This window comes from Eptesicus fuscus, chromosome 6 (genome assembly GCF_027574615.1).
Source record: "Eptesicus fuscus isolate TK198812 chromosome 6, DD_ASM_mEF_20220401, whole genome shotgun sequence".
Lineage (NCBI taxonomy): Eukaryota > Metazoa > Chordata > Mammalia > Chiroptera > Vespertilionidae > Eptesicus > Eptesicus fuscus.
In genome coordinates this window covers 86,783,836-86,802,329 of record NC_072478.1, presented here as the reverse complement: position 1 = coordinate 86,802,329, position 18,494 = coordinate 86,783,836, and the positions used below count along the sequence as shown (strand labels likewise).

At 53.8% G+C, this 18,494-nt stretch overlaps 1 protein-coding gene across 1 annotated transcript in view; it reads right to left on the bottom strand.

Annotated features, from left to right (window-relative positions):
• Positions 1 to 11,114: 11,114 nt before the first annotated feature.
• ABLIM3 (actin binding LIM protein family member 3) overlaps positions 11,115 to 18,494 on the bottom strand; it is a 101,706-nt gene continuing 94,326 nt past the window's right edge. Inside the window, exons 21-24 of the mRNA XM_008152183.3 lie at positions 17,061 to 17,121; positions 16,362 to 16,369; positions 15,745 to 15,825; positions 11,115 to 13,256 (exon numbers count right to left, since the gene is read on the bottom strand). Coding sequence (XP_008150405.2) covers positions 13,143 to 13,256; positions 15,745 to 15,825; positions 16,362 to 16,369; positions 17,061 to 17,121 — 264 coding nt within the window. The 3' untranslated portion in view covers positions 11,115 to 13,142. The remainder of the gene's footprint in view (positions 13,257 to 15,744; positions 15,826 to 16,361; positions 16,370 to 17,060; positions 17,122 to 18,494) is intronic.

The window sequence follows — 18,494 nt, the reverse complement described above, 5'->3', positions numbered from 1 at the left end:
GACCATGTATGTATGTAAAGTGCTTGGTGCCTCACCTGGCACGGAGGAAGCGCTCTCCAAATCCCTCTGTTTAGGGAGGACTTGTGCAGTGGCCACAAGCATGGGCTTTGGGGTGAGACATCCCTGAGTTCAAGTTCAGGCTGTGCCTCTCACCTACAGCTCTGAAACCTTGAATGATCTTATCAAAGACTCAATTTCCTCATCTGTAAAATGAGGATAAAAGTAGTGCCCGGAGGATTAAATGAGACATCTTAAGCACTTAGTGCAGGGCCTGACCCACTGGCGGAAGTGTGAGTTATTACTGTAATCAAGGTGGGTTTCCTCTGACGATGCTTCTGGGAATTGTAAGGGCGACTGAAGTCCCAGCCACACACCCAGGCTGCCCCCTGCAGGGTACTTTTTGTAAATCACAACATTAAATTCTGCCAGGTTCCCCCTTCTCTGCAGGGACACCTGATAGTGCTATCATTTTGTCAGAAGGACACATTACTTGGGACAATTTCTCCTGATCCAGGTGGGCAAGACGGTGTGTTAGAGAGGCAGTCACACTTCTTTTGTATCCACACGAGGGCTTTGGGAACAAAAGGGCCCTTGGGTCCAGGTCCTACATGCATCTTTCAGTGACTGACCGAGGCAGATTTTGACCCCTTCATATGTATTCACTTGGCTGCCCTGGCAAGTTTTCCCTCTCACCCCATGATCCCTTGGGGCAGCTGCCTGCGCTATTTAACCCTTTGCACTCGCTTGCTTTTTTCATACGAGCTGCTACCGATGCTAACCGTGTCGAGTCACACTCAACATCCGAGTGCAAAAGGTTAAGTTGTCGTCACTCTTCCTCACTCGGACAGTAAAGGCATGCATGCCAGACTCCACTGTCAGTGCTGATTCACTCTGGAAGCCAGTGTGTCTTTCATGACTCCTTTGGTGGCAAGTGATAAATCACAACTCAAAGCAGTTTAAATAAAAAAGGAACTTATTTGCTCCGAGGGTGACAGGGAGTTGAAGGGGTGAAGTTGGCTTGAAGGCAAGCTCAGATCCCCAGGAATACAAACAGTGTAGTTGCTACTTTCTCTCAATCTCTTACCTTCCTCTGTTCAGTCTTCATCTTTACATGATTCCTTCTAACTGGCTAAGGCCTCAACCTCTCCAGGCCCGCACGCCTTGGTAGCAGAGGTTCCGGGGGACAGCGGCATCCCCTCTCCCTGTAGTCCAGCACCGGCCCAGAGGGGGCACTGACAGTCTGGCCAAACCACTTGATCTAAGAACGAGGGAAATGCTGTGGGGCAGAGGCGCACCTCTCCTGCAGCCACGTACTGTCCCCGAAGCACATCATTCTGTCCTTGCCACCCTATGAAATAAGTGCTCTGATTCCTATTTTGCAGGTCTAATTGCACGTGTTGTATTGATGTGCTAGGGTCGTCATAACAAACTACCACAGACTGGGTGGCTTAAACAATTGAAATTTGTTTTTCAACAGTTCTGGGGGCTGGAAGTACAAGAGCAGGTGTTAGCAGGGTTGGTTTCCTCCGAGGACTCTCTCCCGGGCTTGCAGATAGCTGCCCTCTTTGTGCCTCTTCACGTGGTCTTTCCTCTGTGCATGCAACCCTGGTGTCTCTCCCTGTGCCCTGATCTGCTTTTATAGGGACCCCAGTCAGAGTGGATTAAGGCCCACCCTAACAGCCTCATTTTTACTTAATCATGTCTTTAAAGGTCCTATTTTTAAATACAGCCACATTCTGAGGTGGGGGGGGGGGGAGATGGGGGGAGGAGGGATGGGGCTTCGACATATGGATTATTTTTGGGAGCAGACACAATTCAGCCTATATAACCTGTGCCTGGTGGTGAGGCTGAGTCCAGTTGCTATGCTATAATGTCCCTGCCGAAGCTCACGGAGATGCCCCTGGAGGCAAAGGCTTTATCCCCCAGAGCAGCAGGGGAGGGCAGTGTATCCAGGGAAAGCCTTAGCAAGGGCCAGGGACTTCCTGCTGGCATGATGCCCCGGACCAACCGGTGGTACATGATGGTCTTGGCTCCCTGAGGTGGGCGGGGTTAACCCGGGCCCTGTTCGATTGTCAGAAGAGCTTGTGTTTTCTTCTCTCTGTGGCACCTTCTGCTAGTTTTCCCTTTGGCTCCCCAAAGACCAGTTGTCATGAGGAATTGAGGGAATACACGTCCTCTCTTCCCAAAGGGTGGAATTCAGACTACTGGTGAAGAAGTGAGATAAACTCAGATGTTACACAGGCCAACATATTTAAAGATTCGATGAAGTTGTCTAAATTTGTATTTAAAACATATAACCAGTCCTTACAAACCCATAATTTCAATGATATTGCTTAAAATAGAAACCGGGTATGAATTAATTGAAATGAAAATATTACATAAGCAGTACTGACTAAATAAATAATCTTATGAACATTGTGAAGGTGATGTTTGAGTGACTGCAGTTTGGGAAACACTGGGATAGTTCCGCCTGAGAAGGAAACGCTTCCTGTCATGGGCATAGTTGTCGCTTGACTTTTGTGACCTGATTCATCTGCACACCTGGCCCTCATTTGCCGAGAGGACTAACCCTGGGGCTGACTGCAGGCCTGGGGTCCCCCTGCCTGTGTCCCTCCTGTGCCAGCTGGACCAGGCTCAGTGAAGAAGCCAGTGGGCCCTTGGGTGGTAACGAGAGGCTGGCCGTCATCTCCAGGGCTTCTGGGTTTTATTTATTTAAAAGGGCCTCGCTCCAGGGCTTCCGAATAGCTTGGCTTCCGAATGGCTTGGCAGCGGCTCAGAGCTGTGTATATAGAAGCAGGTGTTTATCACTGTGTAGTCAAGGTTTTTAGCAGCTCAGAGTCTGATGAGGAACGAAGCATGTAAAACTTAGTTCCCAGGGGCATTAACAGAGCCGGCATCATCCTGCCATGTTAATTGCTATGAACTTCAGCAGTGCTCTGTTCTCTTTAAATGTTAAGCCCGTCTGCACTGCGTTCGGCTCTGCTCAGTGGCTAGTGTAGCTGCTGACACCTTCCACAGCCGGTCCCCATGTTTCCGTGCCAGGTGCCCAGTGAGGACGAGCGGCGCTGGAGGCAGTGGAGCTGCTTCGTCCTGATCTGCTCACTCGGTGGGCCTGATTCCGTGGCTGCAAAATGTGGACATTACGCTCTAACCTCCTGTGACTTCTGTGCTCTCCTTCCCTCCTCCCCCCCCCCCCCCGCAATTGTGTTCTGGTTTATTAATGTAAGATTGCCCCCCAGTGTCCAAAAAGGTTATATGCATGGGGAAAGGGCTCCTTTCTAGAACTTCATTAAGCCTAGACACAAAATGATGTTGCGTTTGTCCTAAAAGGATGGTGGTTTAGAATAGTGCTTCTCAAACTGCACTATGTGTATGGAATATTAAATTATTAATGATTATTATCTTATTAAAACACAGAGGCGGATTGACTAGGGACACGAGATACAGCATTTTTTACAAACTCCCAGGTGACCCCAATGCTGCTGGTTGGGGAGCACACTTCAGTAGCAAGGCTTAGAGCGATTCTCTCTGCACCCGATATATTAACAACCACAGTGCAAGCCAGACAATCTCCACAAAGTTTGAATGAATAAGAGGTGTCCTTCTAGACCCTATGCACGTTCTGGTCCCTGCTTGCCTTCCCACCTCTTCTAATCTCACTCGCCTCTTCATCTCCCTCACTTGCTCTACTCTGTCCTCAGTTGCACTTTTAGTTTCTCAAATGTATCAAGCTCTTACCCACCCCAGTGCCTTTGCATATGCTCTTCTAGAGTGCTCCCCCCACCACTTTTCCCTTTTTATCCTTCAGTAAATATATGAACTGAGTTCCTTTCTGCTTCTCTCTCCAGCGGCGTATTTATTGTTTCTGTGGCAGTTATCTTCATGCACCATCTCTTTTTTGTTTATTTACTTACAGTCTGTTTTCTCCTCTAGACCAGAGCTACACGAGAGCTCACACCTGCCTTGCACATTGCTGGATGCTCAGAGCTCCTGCCTGGCAGCATATGCTCAATGAGTGAATGTTGGTTGGGTGCACGTGTAGGCAGGGAGCAAAGGAACATTCCTGACTATCCTTTTGCGCATTTGAGCCACCTGAATGGAGGGCTGTGGTGGGGATGGTACTTAGAAGAATGACAGAATGAGAGGTCAGGAAAGGAGCCTCTTTTGAGTCACATCTCATCTTCAGAGATGTCAAAACATGAAAAATGTGTGTATCTTAGGATAGATGAAATACAGGAAGTCTAACATCTCTTAATCAGAGTTTTGTCAAAGTAGTTTGTGAATTATTGGATTAAACAAAGTTACTATAGTACTTTGCAGACTTTTGCCAATGAGCATTGTGAGTGTCTAAGCAGGGGCGGGCAGTGGCTGTGACTGAGACACTGTGATTCATTTATCCTGAGGCTATTCCTTGTCTGCCCTGCTTCTCTCCCTTGTCAGCAGGACATCTGCCTCCCACTATAGAGGCTGAAAATGCCAAATGCTCAGTTTCTGAGCCTTCTTTGCAGTAAGGTCATGGGTCTATTCCCCAGTTCTGGCCAGTGGGACCTGCGGAGCAGTCTCCTGAGGATTTCTGGGAAGGTCTTTTGAATTAAAAGAGACATACGAAGGGAAGTTTCTTTCCTGCTTTTTGATGTGGTTGTGTGAGGACCTGATGGCTGGAGTCACAGCAGCCTTTCGTAAACATGAGGGGGTCACACCTGAGGGCACAAGCCAGTGTGCTGATGGTGAAGAGATGCAGAAACACCTGGGCTTCTGATGGAATCACTGAGCTGCTTAATTGACTAGCCCTGCACCTTGGACTTCCGGTTGTGCAAGACAATGTGTGTTCTCATTGTTCAAGCCATTTCTAAGAAGGCACTCTTTTCTTGGAGCTGAACACATCCTGACTGATAAGAGTGGATAGATAAGCCGGTCTCTCCAGTCAAACAGCTTGGAATTGGTCCATGACTACCAGGGTAATTATGTACCTTCTTCAAAACTGTTTCCTCATCTGTGAGACAGAGATAAGAATAATGGCCATCTCTTCGGTTGTGACAGAGGCTTAAATGAGATGGTGGATGTAAATTCCTCAGCATAGAACCTGGCTCATTGTTGGTACTTAATAATGAGGAACTATTACTATTATAATTTTTCTTTTTTTTTTTTTTTTTTTTTTAAATTTCTTTATTGATTAAGGTGTCACATATTTGTCCTCATCCCCCCATTCCCATCCCACCCCTCTCCCCACGCATGCCCCAATCCCCTGTTGAACTTAACCGTTGGATAGGCTTATATGCATGCATACAGGTCCTTTGGTTGAACTCTCCCCCTTCCCCCACCCTCCCCCTACCCTCCCCTATCCTCCCTCTGAGGCCCGATAGTCCGATCGATGCCTCCTTGCTTCTGGTTCTGTTCTTGTTCCTCAGTCTATGTTGTTCATCATTTCCCCTAGATGAGCGAGATCATATGTCACTAGATATATACTAATAAGAACTGAATGTGAGACGAGCAATAATAGTTATGCTGACAGGCAAATGAATCAATCTGTAGCGAGCTTCCCCCTGGAGCAACAGTTCTTTTGAGACCCAATTTCAATGTCCAGTAGTTCCTTATGTGTACATGTCAGCACTGACCCCTCAGCTCTGGATGGTGGACAAATGGTGGTAATGGAGGTCCGACTCCCTCTGGTTTGGTCTCGGCCGAACCCAGGGGCACGGCGTCACCCAGACTAAGGGGCACGTGGCCTCACCCTTACCCAAGGGGTGCGTGGTCACACCCGGGCCTGGGACCCAGCCTCACCCGGATGGATCCAGGGGCACACGGCCTCACCCGGACCCAGGATCTGGCTTCACCCGTACCCAGGGACTTTTGGCCTCTCCCAGACCCAGGGGCACGTGGCCTCACCCGGGCCTAGGTGCACGAGGCCTCATCCGGATCCAGGGACACATGGTCGCACCCGGACCCAGGGACGCTTGGCCTCTCCCAGACCCAGGGCCACTTGGGCTCACCCGGGCCTAGGTGTACGAGGCCTCACCCGGATCCAGGGACACATGGTCTCACCCGGACCCAGGGACGCTTGGCCTCTCCCAGACCCAGGGCCACTTGGGCTCACCCGGGCCTAGGTGCACGAGGCCTCATCCGGATCCAGGGACACATGGTCGCACCCGGACCCAGGGACGCTTGGCCTCTCCCAGACCCAGGGCCACTTGGGCTCACCCGGGCCTAGGTGCACGCGGCCTCACCCGGATCCAGGGACACATGGTCTCACCCGGACCCAGGGATGCTTGGCCTCTCCCAGACCCAGGGCCACTTGGGCTCACCCGGGCCTAGGTGCACGAGGCCTCACCCGGATCCAGGGACACATGGTCTCACCCGGACCCAGGGACGCTTGGCCTCTCCCAGACCCAGGGCCACTTGGGCTCACCCGGGCCTAGGTGCACGAGGCCTCAACCGGATCCAGGGACACATGGTCGCACCCGGACCCAGGGACGCTTGGCTTCTCCCAGACCCAGGGCCACTTGGGCTCACCCGGGCCTAGGTGCACGCGGCCTCACCCGGATCCAGGGACACATGGTCTCACCTGGACCCAGGGACGCTTGGCCTCTCCCAGACCCAGGGCCACTTGGGCTCACCCGGGCCTAGGTGCACGAGGCCTCACCCGGATCCAGGGACACATGGTCGCACCCGGACCCAGGGACGCTTGGCCTCTCCCAGACCCAGGGACGCTTGGCCTCTCCCAGACCCAGGGCCACTTGGGCTCACCCGGGCCTAGGTGCACGCGGCCTCACCCGGATCCAGGGACACATGGTCTCACCCGGACCCAGGGACGCTTGGCCTCTCCCAGACCCAGGGCCACTGGGGCTCACCCGGGCCTAGGTGCACGAGGCCTCACCCGGATCCAGGGACACATGGTCTCACCCGGACCGAGGGACGCTTGGCCTCTCCCAGACCCAGGGCCACTTGGGCTCACCCGGGCCTCGATGCACGAGGCCTCACCCGGATCCTGGGACACATGGTCTCACCCGGACCCAGGGACGCTTGGCCTCTCCCAGACCCAGGGCCACTTGGGCTCACCCAGGCCTAGGTGCACGCGGCCTCACCCGGATCCAGGGACACATGGTCTCACCCGGACCCAGGGATGCTTGGCCTCTCCCAGACCCAGGGCCACTTGGGCTCACCCGGGCCTAGGTGCACGAGGCCTCACCCGGATCCAGGGACACATGGTCTCACCCGGACCCAGGGACGCTTGGCCTCTCCCAGACCCAGGGCCACTTGGGCTCACCCGGGCCTAGGTGCACGAGGCCTCATCCGGATCCAGGGACACATGGTCTCACCCGGACCGAGGGACGCTTGGCCTCTCCCAGACCCAGGGCCACTTGGGCTCACCCGGGCCTCGATGCACGAGGCCTCACCCGGATCCTGGGACACATGGTCTCACCCGGACCCAGGGACGCTTGGCCTCTCCCAGACCCAGGGCCACTTGGGCTCACCCGGGCCTAGGTGCACGCGGCCTCACCCGGATCCAGGGACACATGGTCTCACCCGGACCCAGGGATGCTTGGCCTCTCCCAGACCCAGGGCCACTTGGGCTCACCCGGGCCTAGGTGCACGAGGCCTCACCCGGATCCAGGGACACATGGTCTCACCCGGACCCAGGGACGCTTGGCCTCTCCCAGACCCAGGGCCACTTGGGCTCACCCGGGCCTAGGTGCACGAGGCCTCATCCGGATCCAGGGACACATGGTCGCACCCGGACCCAGAGACGCTTGGCTTCTCCCAGACCCAGGGCCACTTGGGCTCACCCGGGCCTAGGTGCACGCGGCCTCACCCGGATCCAGGGACATATGGTCTCACCTGGACCCAGGGACGCTTGGCCTCTCCCAGACCCAGGGCCACTTGGGCTCACCCGGGCCTAGGTGCACGAGGCCTCACCCGGATCCAGGGACACATGGTCGCACCCGGACCCAGGGACGCTTGGCCTCTCCCAGACCCAGGGCCACATGGGCTCACCCGGACCTAGGTGCACGCGGCCTCACCCGGATCCAGGGACACATGGTCTCACCCGGACCCAGGGATGCTTGGCCTCTCCCAGACCCAGGGCCACTTGGGCTCACCCGGGCCTAGGTGCACGAGGCCTCACCCGGATCCAGGGACACATGGTCTCACCCGGACCGAGGGACGCTTGGCCTCTCCCAGACCCAGGGCCACTTGGGCTCACCCGGGCCTAGATGCACGAGGCCTCACCCGGATCCTGGGACACATGGTCTCACCCGGACCCAGGGACGCTTGGCCTCTCCCAGACCCAGGGCCACTTGGGCTCACCCGGGCCTAGGTGCACGCGGCCTCACCCGGATCCAGGGACACATGGTCTCACCCGGACCCAGGGACGCCTGGCCTCCCCCAGACCCAGGGGCACGTGGCCTCACCCGGGCCTATGCGCACGAGGCCTCACCCGGATCCAGGGACACACGGTCTCACCCGGACCCAGGGACGCCTGGCCTCCCCCAGACCCAGGGGCACGCGGCCCCACCCGGACCTAGGTGCACGAGGCCCCACCCGGATCCAGGGACACATGGTCTCGCCCGGACCTAGGGGTGCGTGGCCTCTCTCAGACCCAGGGGCACGTGGCCTCACCTGGACCTAGGTGCTCGAAGCCACCCGGACCCAGGGGCGCGTTACCTCTCTCAGACCCCTGGTCGCGTGGTCTCACCCGGATCCAGGGGCTCACGGCCTCACCCGTACTCGGGACCCAGCCTTACCCGGATCCAGGGGCCCACGGCCTCACCCGGACCCAGGGTTCAGATTCGCCCGGACCCAGGGGCACATGGCCTCACCCGAACCCGGAATCCAGCTTCACCTGGACCCAGGGGCGCGTGGCCTCACCCAAACCCAGGGGCATGAGGCCTCACCTAGACCCAGAGGCGTGTGACCACATCTGAGCCCAGAGGCTCGCAGGCTCGCCTGGACTCGGGTCTCAGCGGGGTTTCGTCTTCTTGATCCCAATTCCTGTTGGTCAATTCCCTCTCAGCAATTCCTTCGGTCATTTTCTCAGAGCTCCAGGGCGGCTGCCGCAGAACTCGTTGGGCGGCGGGCTCGGCAAGGCTCCGGTGTGCCCGGTACCCGGCGGTGGGCTGGTCCGGTGTCGCTGCGTCGGCCCTTGGGTGGTCTGCAACGGTGGCCAGTCGCTGAGCGTGCGCACCTGGCCACTTCGGGGCATTGAGATTCTTGAAGGACTCGGAGGTCAGCAAGCACGGAGTCTCCCACCCCATGTCTCCCAGGGGCTGGTCTGTCCGTGCTCGGCAGCGAGTGGAGCCGTCCCCTCAGCCGGAGACCGCCGGGGGAACTGCGCCGAGCACATTCCTGGCCACCATTGTGTCGCCTGAGCCATAGTTCTTAAAGTGTGGACTTTGGGTCACCGGCATCAGCATCATCCTGCGTACCCCTCTCTTTTATTCTAGTTGTAGAGCATCTGCTCAGCCAGCCCCCCGGTCTTTCTGGCTGGTGTCTGCTCTGCTCTCCCGTCATAGTCTCAATATTGTTGTGGTAGGCAACGATCAGGCTGCCGCCCTATGTCTCCATCTTGGTCCTCCTTTGTACAGTTAAGACTTGATTGTTGTTGGTGTCACTGGGAGGAATTGTCCTCCAGGCCAATTGGCCGTGAGGACCCTCTTTGTCCATATAGGAAGAGTTGCTGTGCAGGAGACATGTTTGTGGGCCGGGTCTTGATGCAGCAATGCCTTGGCGCTCACTGAGTCTGCCTCTAGAATGCCTCCCTTATGCAAGTGATTGAAATCTGGTGTCATCTCCCACCAACCACTAGATGCCCTCGTTTTTGGGTCTCCAATGCAGTGTGGGTCAGCCACTACCTGAGGCACTCAGCAGGAAAAAGCTTCTGCTCAGCTTGGCTGGGGCGGAGCTACAGGGTGGAGCCTACAACCTTGGCTTCCTGTCAGCCCCGCCCTATGAGGCTCCTGGGTCTGTGTCCCTCTGTATTCCTTGCAAACACCTCTGAGAGAAACGCGCCCTGGAGTTTCGCCCACTGCCAAACAGTCCAGTCCCTCCCCTAATGAATCTGGACTCCCAGATTCTCGCCTGGAACTGGGCTTCAGTGCAATTGGAACTGGGTCTCAGCGCAGTCTGGCGTCCCTGTCTCCTTCCCAGCAGGGCCACCCAGTGGCGCAGGCAAAAGTTCGTCCTCTGCGCACCTTCCAGTGCGCGCGTCTGGAGCCGCCGCTTCTCTGTGCCTCCGCCACCACAGCCCAAATTCATTCCCCCAGCGTGCGCCTGGCTTCCCAGGGATTCGCCCGGAACTGGGGTTCAGTGCAGTCGGAACTGGGGTTCAGCACGGTCCTGAGCTTATGTCTCCTTCCCGCTAGGGCAGTTCAGTGGCGCAGGCAACAGTCCGTCCTTTGCGCCCCTTCCCGTGCGCGCCTCTGGAGCTCTGCCTTCCCCCGCTCCTCTGTGCCTGCGCCCCACAGCCCAGATTCATTCCCCCAGCCTGCGCCTGGCTTCCCAGGGTTTCGCCCGGAACTGGCGCTCAGTGCAGTCGGAGCCGGCGCTTAGCGCACTCCGGAGCCTTTATCTCCTTCCTGCCAGTGAACGCCGGCCAGGCCGTCAGCCGCCCCTTCCTCTCCGGCTCCATCCTCCCCGCAGGCGCGCGTGCTCGTGTCTCCGCCAGTTTCTCCATACCTCAGGCTTTTACGGCTCCCCCGATTGTCCCCGTGGCCTTCTCCTTCCCCCCATCTGTGGGCATTTCAGTCCGCCAGCTCTCCTGTGGTTCTGGACGATGTCCGTTCTGACCTCTAGTTGTGCCTTTGAAATTGTTGTGCCCGGCTGCAGGTTAGGTGTTTCACCTATGCCGCCATCTTGGTTTCTCAGCACTATTATAATTTTTCGATCACAGAATCTTATTTGTCCTTGGAACATCCTCTACCATCTTGCAGGACCTGTGTTCTGCAAGACCCAACCTGGTTGATGCTTACCTCATCAAACTTTCTTATTTTACAGAAGGAGAAACTAAGGCCAAGGGAGATCTGCTCTCTAGACTCTTATTTTGAAAAAAATGTGTGTGGTTCAGTCTCTTCCCATGTCACTCGTTTCCACTCCCACTACGAATGACAGAAGGACACAGGTCTGGGTTGAAATCATGTGCCTTTATGGGAAACAAAAATATCCAACAATAACAAAAGCCCTTCAAATCTTGCCAAGTTCTCAACCAGTGACAATGAGGCAGTTTCAATGATTGCGTCTGGCTGGGGACATTTCTAAGGGGTCAGGACAGTTGAAAGATATTGGCCATAAAGAGAAGTAACCGAGGGGGTTGATGTTTTAAATGAGAGCATAATAGACCTCCCTTCCGGTCCCTCATCCTTTCACCCTTTCAAGTTACAGTCTCCTCCCAGTTTACAAAGAAGCTTCCCGAACTTTGCTCAAATGCAGTCTCCTCTAGAACGCTCTCCTTCGTCTGCACCGACTGCCATCTGCCTTTTCAGTAATGTCACAAACACTTTCTCATGCCATCTCCCATTACTTTCCGCCTTACGCCCATCACATTTGAGTCCATGCCTTGTTAGTAGGCACGTCCCCCAGACCAGGCCCATGCTGATCGTCCCAGCGTCCCACCTCCCTCTCCCGTTCAGTGCTCAGTATACAGCGAGTGCTCAGCATCAGCAGGTGCTCAGTGAGGGTGTGTTGAATTGAAGTCAGTTCTACAGTTGCCATGTCACATCACCAGCCTCTTGAGAGTCATAATTGTCATTTCCATGCATTGGTCCTTCCTCCCAAGATCTCAAAATTGCCTGACTCAAGGCATCTCCAGGAAGGAACAGGCCCCACCAGACATCACCAACTCAGGGTAGAAGGTCTGGAAAGGGGAGGAGAGAAGGCTAAGCATTCACCCCATTCCAGAAGGCAAGGAGGCAGGAAAAGCAGCCACTGGGGAAATCCAGGAGGATCTGAATGGTGTGGGCCAGTGCTTCATTCTGGAATCTCATGAGCAGCCATTCTTCAGAAAGTTTCCCCTATGGTACTTGGCCCACTTTGTAGTGGGATTCAGGTCCTAGTTGGGTTGCCCTGCCAGCCCTGGGACCAGCAGGCATAGACCAGGAACCTTTCTTGGGAACATGGCCTTTATTACCTTGAGAGGGGTGATAGAGGTTGTCTGTCTAGTTGGTCGGTTAGAGCTATGGTGGGAACCTTAGCCCTGTGGTGTGTTGAGTTGTCAGGCACATAGATTGTAGTAAGGCTGAAGAATACAGGCTGCAATAATGGGCCTCTCCTCCAAAGGGGGAAGGGGTCAGGAGGTGCTGGGAGCAGTGGGGGGGCGGGGGGGGAAGAGGCCCCAAGAGGTTCTGCAGCTCCAGTTCTAACAGGTGCCCTTCTCTGTCTTACACTCCTTGTGCTCCCAGCTCCCAATCCTTCTCTCTGGTCCTCATGGTAGGGGCCAGGCAGAGAGGGGCCAGTTGGAAGTGGTGGAAGAAAAGGAAGCGCCTTTTCCTTTACCATGAGTCGTAGATTTGAACCAGGGAGAGGTTAGGATCAAGTACAGAAGGAGGAGGATTGAAGAGCCGAGGAGAGGCCAAGTCCCTGGCCACCTCTGTTTACTGCTGTGAGGAGCAGTCCCGAGGCCCACACTTCTAACTGCATCACCCCCAGAGAGCACCGAACTCCTAATTGTGGGTGATGAGAAAATTCTGCAAGGGCTCTCAAAGGTGCTCAGTGACTTTGGGAGATGGCTGTGGATCCACCCATGGGAAGGCCCCTCTGGGGCCAATAAGATGTGAAACCGCATGGTCAGCGTCCACACTCAAGACTGGAGAAAAGAGCTAAGAAGCAGAGAGAAGAGACCTCAGGCACCTCCTTTAGGAAGGAGGGTTGGACCTTGGGGGACTCAAGTTAGGACAGATGTTTCAGTATAAAAAGGATCCCTAGTAAAAGGATGGGCGTCCCCTCAAATTCCTTCCCTAACCCCATTACATTTAGAAAAGAGAAAGTAAGGAGCATAAAAATATTTTGATGATGTGGGCTTGCCTGACAGCACAGAAAAGCAAGTCTCCTGGCAGGCAGCGTGTCCCATTACACAAGAGGATTATACTGAGCTCCAGTATAGAGACTTTACATATATCTTTATATAAGTGCATATATATTTATAGAGCCTCTGTCTAGAACAGCCGGGCTTGCTTCTTCAGTTCATTCCTCTTCCAGAGGGCCAGCCGGTCAAACTCAGAGATGGTCATGCCGAAGACTTGGTAGAACTCTTCCTGGGACAGGTGGCGCTAAAAGGAAGTGGGAGGGGACAGAGAGGAAACAGCTTGAGGATGTGAGGTGTAGGCTGGGGGCTGGTAGAGGCAGGAGCGGTCACTGTATGTTTCCTCTGGGTGCACTGTGCCCGGCAGGGTGTCTGACCCACAGAAGGTGTGTGATGAATATGTGTTGAATGGATAAATGTGTGAGTGAATGTTTCATCGGAGGGACCTCGGGGGCTGGTCTGATTGAAGAGGCTGCCCCCACTTTGGATTCAGGTGGGACTCATGCTTCACCTAAGTGCCTCTGGATGCATCCAGGTTAACCTCACCTTTCTACATCCCTGCTACACGCATTCATTCTGTGTTTAGGAGTGTGTATGGATTAATGCTACTCCTTTGTCCTTTGGGGGAAGCTGGGGGCATAGCCAAGATATTAGGGTGTATTTCCTCTTATTAATATTTTTACAAATGATCTAGATGGCCAATCCTCAGGCTAGTCAATGAAAAACACTGCTGTTCATATTCATCCATCCATTGAAATGTCCTTTCATCTCTTTCTTATATGAAAACAATACGTTGTAAAATAAAACATTGCTTTGCATTCCATGGCAGGACCTCCACCCACCCCTGCTTCCCACCTTCTGCCTGCTCTCCCTCCCTTACAGTCTTGAAACTTAATATGTTGCCAAAAGCTTTTAGATTTAGAAATATGTGGCACTTAAAATGTGGCAAAATATCAATAATTGGTGCATTTAAGTGAAGGGTAGATGGATGTTGATTTTGCTATTCTTGCAACATTTTGAGTTCTGAAATTTTTCAAAATAAAATTTTAAATTGTGTGTTAAGAAAGAAATATATGTCATATATCCTGCCTGAAAACTTATTGGAATCACTGAGATGACCTATTGGTAGCAATTATAGTAGTCAATTGATTTAGTTCAGTCCACTTCCTGAACTGGTACAGGGGGGTAGGGCAGTGTTTAGCCCAGTGGTCTCAGCTCAGGCAACACGTTAGACATGCCCGTGAGTCTCTGAACACTGAAGCCGGAGTTCCTTCCCCAGGCGGCAGTTTAACAGGTGGAGCCCTGTATTGGTATTTTAAAAAGCTCCCTGGGTGGTTCTGGCGCTCAGGGAAGGCCGTGCTTCCCTGGTCTGAGCTTCTGGGTGTCCTGGAGGGTGTAGCAGAGCAATTGGTTTTCAGGATGAACATTTCCATCCCTTAATGCTGGTGCTCACAGAACTGCCCTGGGAGCTGTCCCCTTCAGCACTGGAAGACACTCACTGCCAGACAGTGAAGGGAGGCCCTTGGCTGAATCACCTGCTTCTTCGCTGCTACCCCAACATGCTAGGGCTGGAAGGACTCACTCGCATTCCCCTCCGACTGCCCCAATCCTCTCTCTACTCTGGGTGAATTCCTCGCTGTCAGGTCAAGGTGGTTGATATGCTTCTCCTCCCAGTCTAGACCGTGTGGTAGATGACACACGATCTTGGCAGGCAGAGGAAATGGATCTGTATGCTAGACACAGGGCTGGGGGAGACTGGAGGAAGAGATGGATGACACATTCTGGGGGAGGCTTGGGGAGATTTGGGGCACAGGCATCACTAGAATGCAGCCTGGAGGAGTGAGAAGGCTAGTGGGATGGGAGGGGCAGTCCAGGGAGAGGCAGGAAGAGGCCCTGGGGTGGAAAGGACAGAGAGTGCTCTTGCATCAGAAGTGACCAGGGACTGGAACTCCAAGCCAAATGTACTGGGTGGCTCAAAAGCCCAATGCCATGCTCAGGTCACATCTGTGCCTTTATCTATGCTGTTTCTATTGCATGATGTTCTCCTCTCTCTCTCTCCCCATCCAAACCTGCCCACTTTCAAAGTCCAGCCAAATCCTATCTCTTTCTGGAAGCCTGGTCCTCCAGCCGAGCCTTAGTGGTCTCTGAGTAAGAGCAATCCCACACTGGCGAAGTGCTTGCTTTGCAGGACACTTTTGTGTATTGTTTTATTGTGTCACTTGGCAACTGGAGGGAAGTATGACAGTCACCCTGCCTTACAGAGGAGAGCTAAGGTTTAGAGACATTGTCGCTTGGCCAAGCTGCCCACCTAGGGATGGCAGGATCAGGGTTGGAACCTAGGGAGTCCGATTTGAGGCCTCCTTCGGCTTTTACTTCTGTAGTGCTGCCTCCCTGTTCCCCTTGTCACAACACTGGTTTTCTCTACAATCCTGCATAAAACCAGGGCTGACTTTCTTCTTATCTACCAGACTCTGAGAGCAGGGACCAAATCTAGCTTCTTTGTTCATCTGCAGAATCATCAACTGCAGGTGGGACACGCTGTGTCTGTGTTGCACAGATGCTGAGTGAATTGAGGAGGCAGCACAGAACATCATGGAACAGAGCCTCTACTTTTTCAACAAGCTGTGTGACCTTGAACCCATTCATTTCCCTGGGCCCTCCTGAGCTGGGTGAGATCAGGCAACTACTAGTATCCCTTTGAACCCAAAGGCTCCTGCTCAGTTTTCTACACTTACCTCTAAACGTGTCCGGTCCACATCCTTGGGCAGTCGGTTTCTTCCTCTTGTGGTCACCAGCAGCAGTTCATAAGGGTAGATCTAAGGATAAAGGATGGGGGTAGGAGTTTGCAGATTGGGTGAGGGCGGTGGGCTTGTCCCTTCAGCCACATTTTGTGTCTGGGCTCCCTCCTCTACCCAGAAAGAGCCAGAAGTTAAAGTCTGGAAGGAGGGCTGGGTCTGCCTTCCCTGGGGTTGCCTGGCAGCCTCAAGCCACCCTTTCCCAAAAGGCAAGGGTCCAGAGTCCCTTGATCTGCTAGGGATAAGCTTGGTGGCATTTGACATTAATGTGGGCACAAGGCCTCCTGAATGTAAAAGGTGGTATCTGGTGATTTGGAAGTTTCCAGGCAGTCTCTGAGGTCCACGGGGAATGGTCTGATTTCAGGAGGCAAGAGTCGTAGATAAGGATTTAGGGAAAGTGGGCCAAGGAACTGGAAATGTTGGTCTTAAGGGGACCCTTGGGGTTATTTATCGAGGCCCCCATTTTCTGCATAGATAGCAGTGTCATTCTCCTGTTGGTCCCAGTGTAGCAGGTCCTAGTGTCTCAGAGACCTCCCAGGTCTGTGCATCTCCTTTACCTTGTACTCTGTAGAGAGAAAAAACACACAAAATGGAAACACATTGGTCTTTGCTGTGCATTCTAAACAGGCCTCTGTCTTAGAGACCTCGTCCTTGCTGAATTCATCCCAAATCAAGGCTGGTAGGAGTATCATGGATGGTGGGAGATAGGGGTTGGGCTGATCCAGAGATATGGTTTTAGGGGAAAAAAATGACTTTTGAGAGATTTAGAAGTGAAATAAGACGAGTCTGAAGCACAGGGAAAGACACACCCCCTCCATTGTCTGGGGAGCCATCCAAGTTTTTATGTGAGCTGCCCTCCTGCCTGAGCCTGCTTGAGGAACTGGTGAGGCTGGCGGGAGAGCCTCTGGCAGACTGCCCACAGCTCATGGAAGTTTTGCTGGGAACAGTGTGCATTTGGCTCTGAGTGTTTCCCTGCACCCGGTGCTGGCAGCAACTCCAGCTCAGCCGTGCCGGGACAGCAGTGCTCTGGGATGGCTCCGGGAACCCAGATGTGACAGATGGCCTGGAGGTCACCCAAGGCCAGGGATTTGAGGGGATGAGAGGTGAGGAGTGGGAAAGGGAGGGACTGGGAAGTGAAAGGGAGTGGGAACTTGGGGTTTGGACAGAGCCCAGCGTGGGGCCCGAGTCTGTAGCAGTCATTTGCTAAGGGTCATGTCACAGCTATGAGCAGTGCATCCCAAGTCCCCGTGACTCACCTCGCATGCCCCAGTTGACGGCATTCATGCTGTCGTAGTGGAAGAGGTCCGCACTGGGTGTCTGCAGGGGAGACAGAGCCAGGGCCGGCCTGAGGCAAGCTCACCTTGCCTCCCTGAAGTACTCACCTCTCTCCAGAAAATGGACCAGGGCGTGTGGGACATGGGGCTCTCGCAGAAGCCTCAGTCTCCAGTTGGGGTAACTTAACTCACTGCCATATCTCTAGTGCCCAGGCCCAGCACATAATAAGCACTCAGGAAATAATCATTTATTGGTGAATTACATCTCATGCTTTCTTTCATGAGATCTACCCTGGCAACCCTATTTAAAAATGCTGTTGCCCTCTCCCCAAGTCCGTGATCTCCCTTATCCTGCTCAACATTTCCTCCTTTCCCCAATAGCACTTACTACCTTCTACATTCCATATAATTTGACTTGTTTACTATTTACTACTTGCTTTGTTTGTCCCTACAAGAATGGAAGCTCAGAGGGCAGGGGTTTTTGTCTTGCTTGGTCACTGATGTATTCCAGGCACCTGGAGTTGTGCCTGATGTACATAAAGTACATTAAATAAATAACTGTTGTGTGAGCAAATGTCCAGGCTCTGAGCGCACAGAGGACAGGGCCTGTGTGTCCTTCAGCAGGAAGCTTGATTAACACCAGCCGCCATGTTCCAGTGGAGCTCAGATCCCTTTCTTATGCTCGACCCTAAAGTAGTCTAACAGGTGTACAGCCTCCACTTCTGTCCTTCTGCAGTCTCTAGTCCATACAGCAGGGAGTCCGGTCACACAGCACAGTTACTGGAAACCCTCTGAAGTCCTTACCAGCGTGCAGGGCCATACTGACACCCTGTTGGGCTTCATCTCCCGGGTCGGGCTTCATGCTCACTCCATGCCAGCCCTCCCTGCCCTGGGCCTTTGGACACTGTGCGTCCCTCTATCTGGATGGGTCTTGCTGGTCTTCAAGCAGCAAGAACCTTTGTGCCCTCAGGCCTGGCTTAAATCCATCCCTCTCTGACTGCCTTCTCTCCTTGCCCCCATGCTTTGAGCTCCATCTTAGCAATTAGGACCACCTGACTGCAGATCCCACCTTTACTTGCTGGTTGTCTATCTCCCCAACTAGAACTCAAGCTCCCCGGGAGCAGCCACTTTATTCACTGCGGTACCTCCAGCACCTAGAACAGTGCCTGGCACTTAGTAGGTGCTCAGTTAATAAACATCTATCTCAATGTCCCTGCTTTCCCCATCACCTGTCCAGGCACACAGCCTCTCCTCTTGCTAACAAGGCATATTTTTAATTCTCTTTAGGTCCTTAAACCAACTTACCGTTTCTGGGAAGGTTTTATGTTGCAGGCCATCAAAGAGCTCAGAGGGCTCCAAGCCATGCCAGGCAAGTGGAGCAGGCAGTCAGATGTGGGCTGTGGGCTTGAGTCCTGG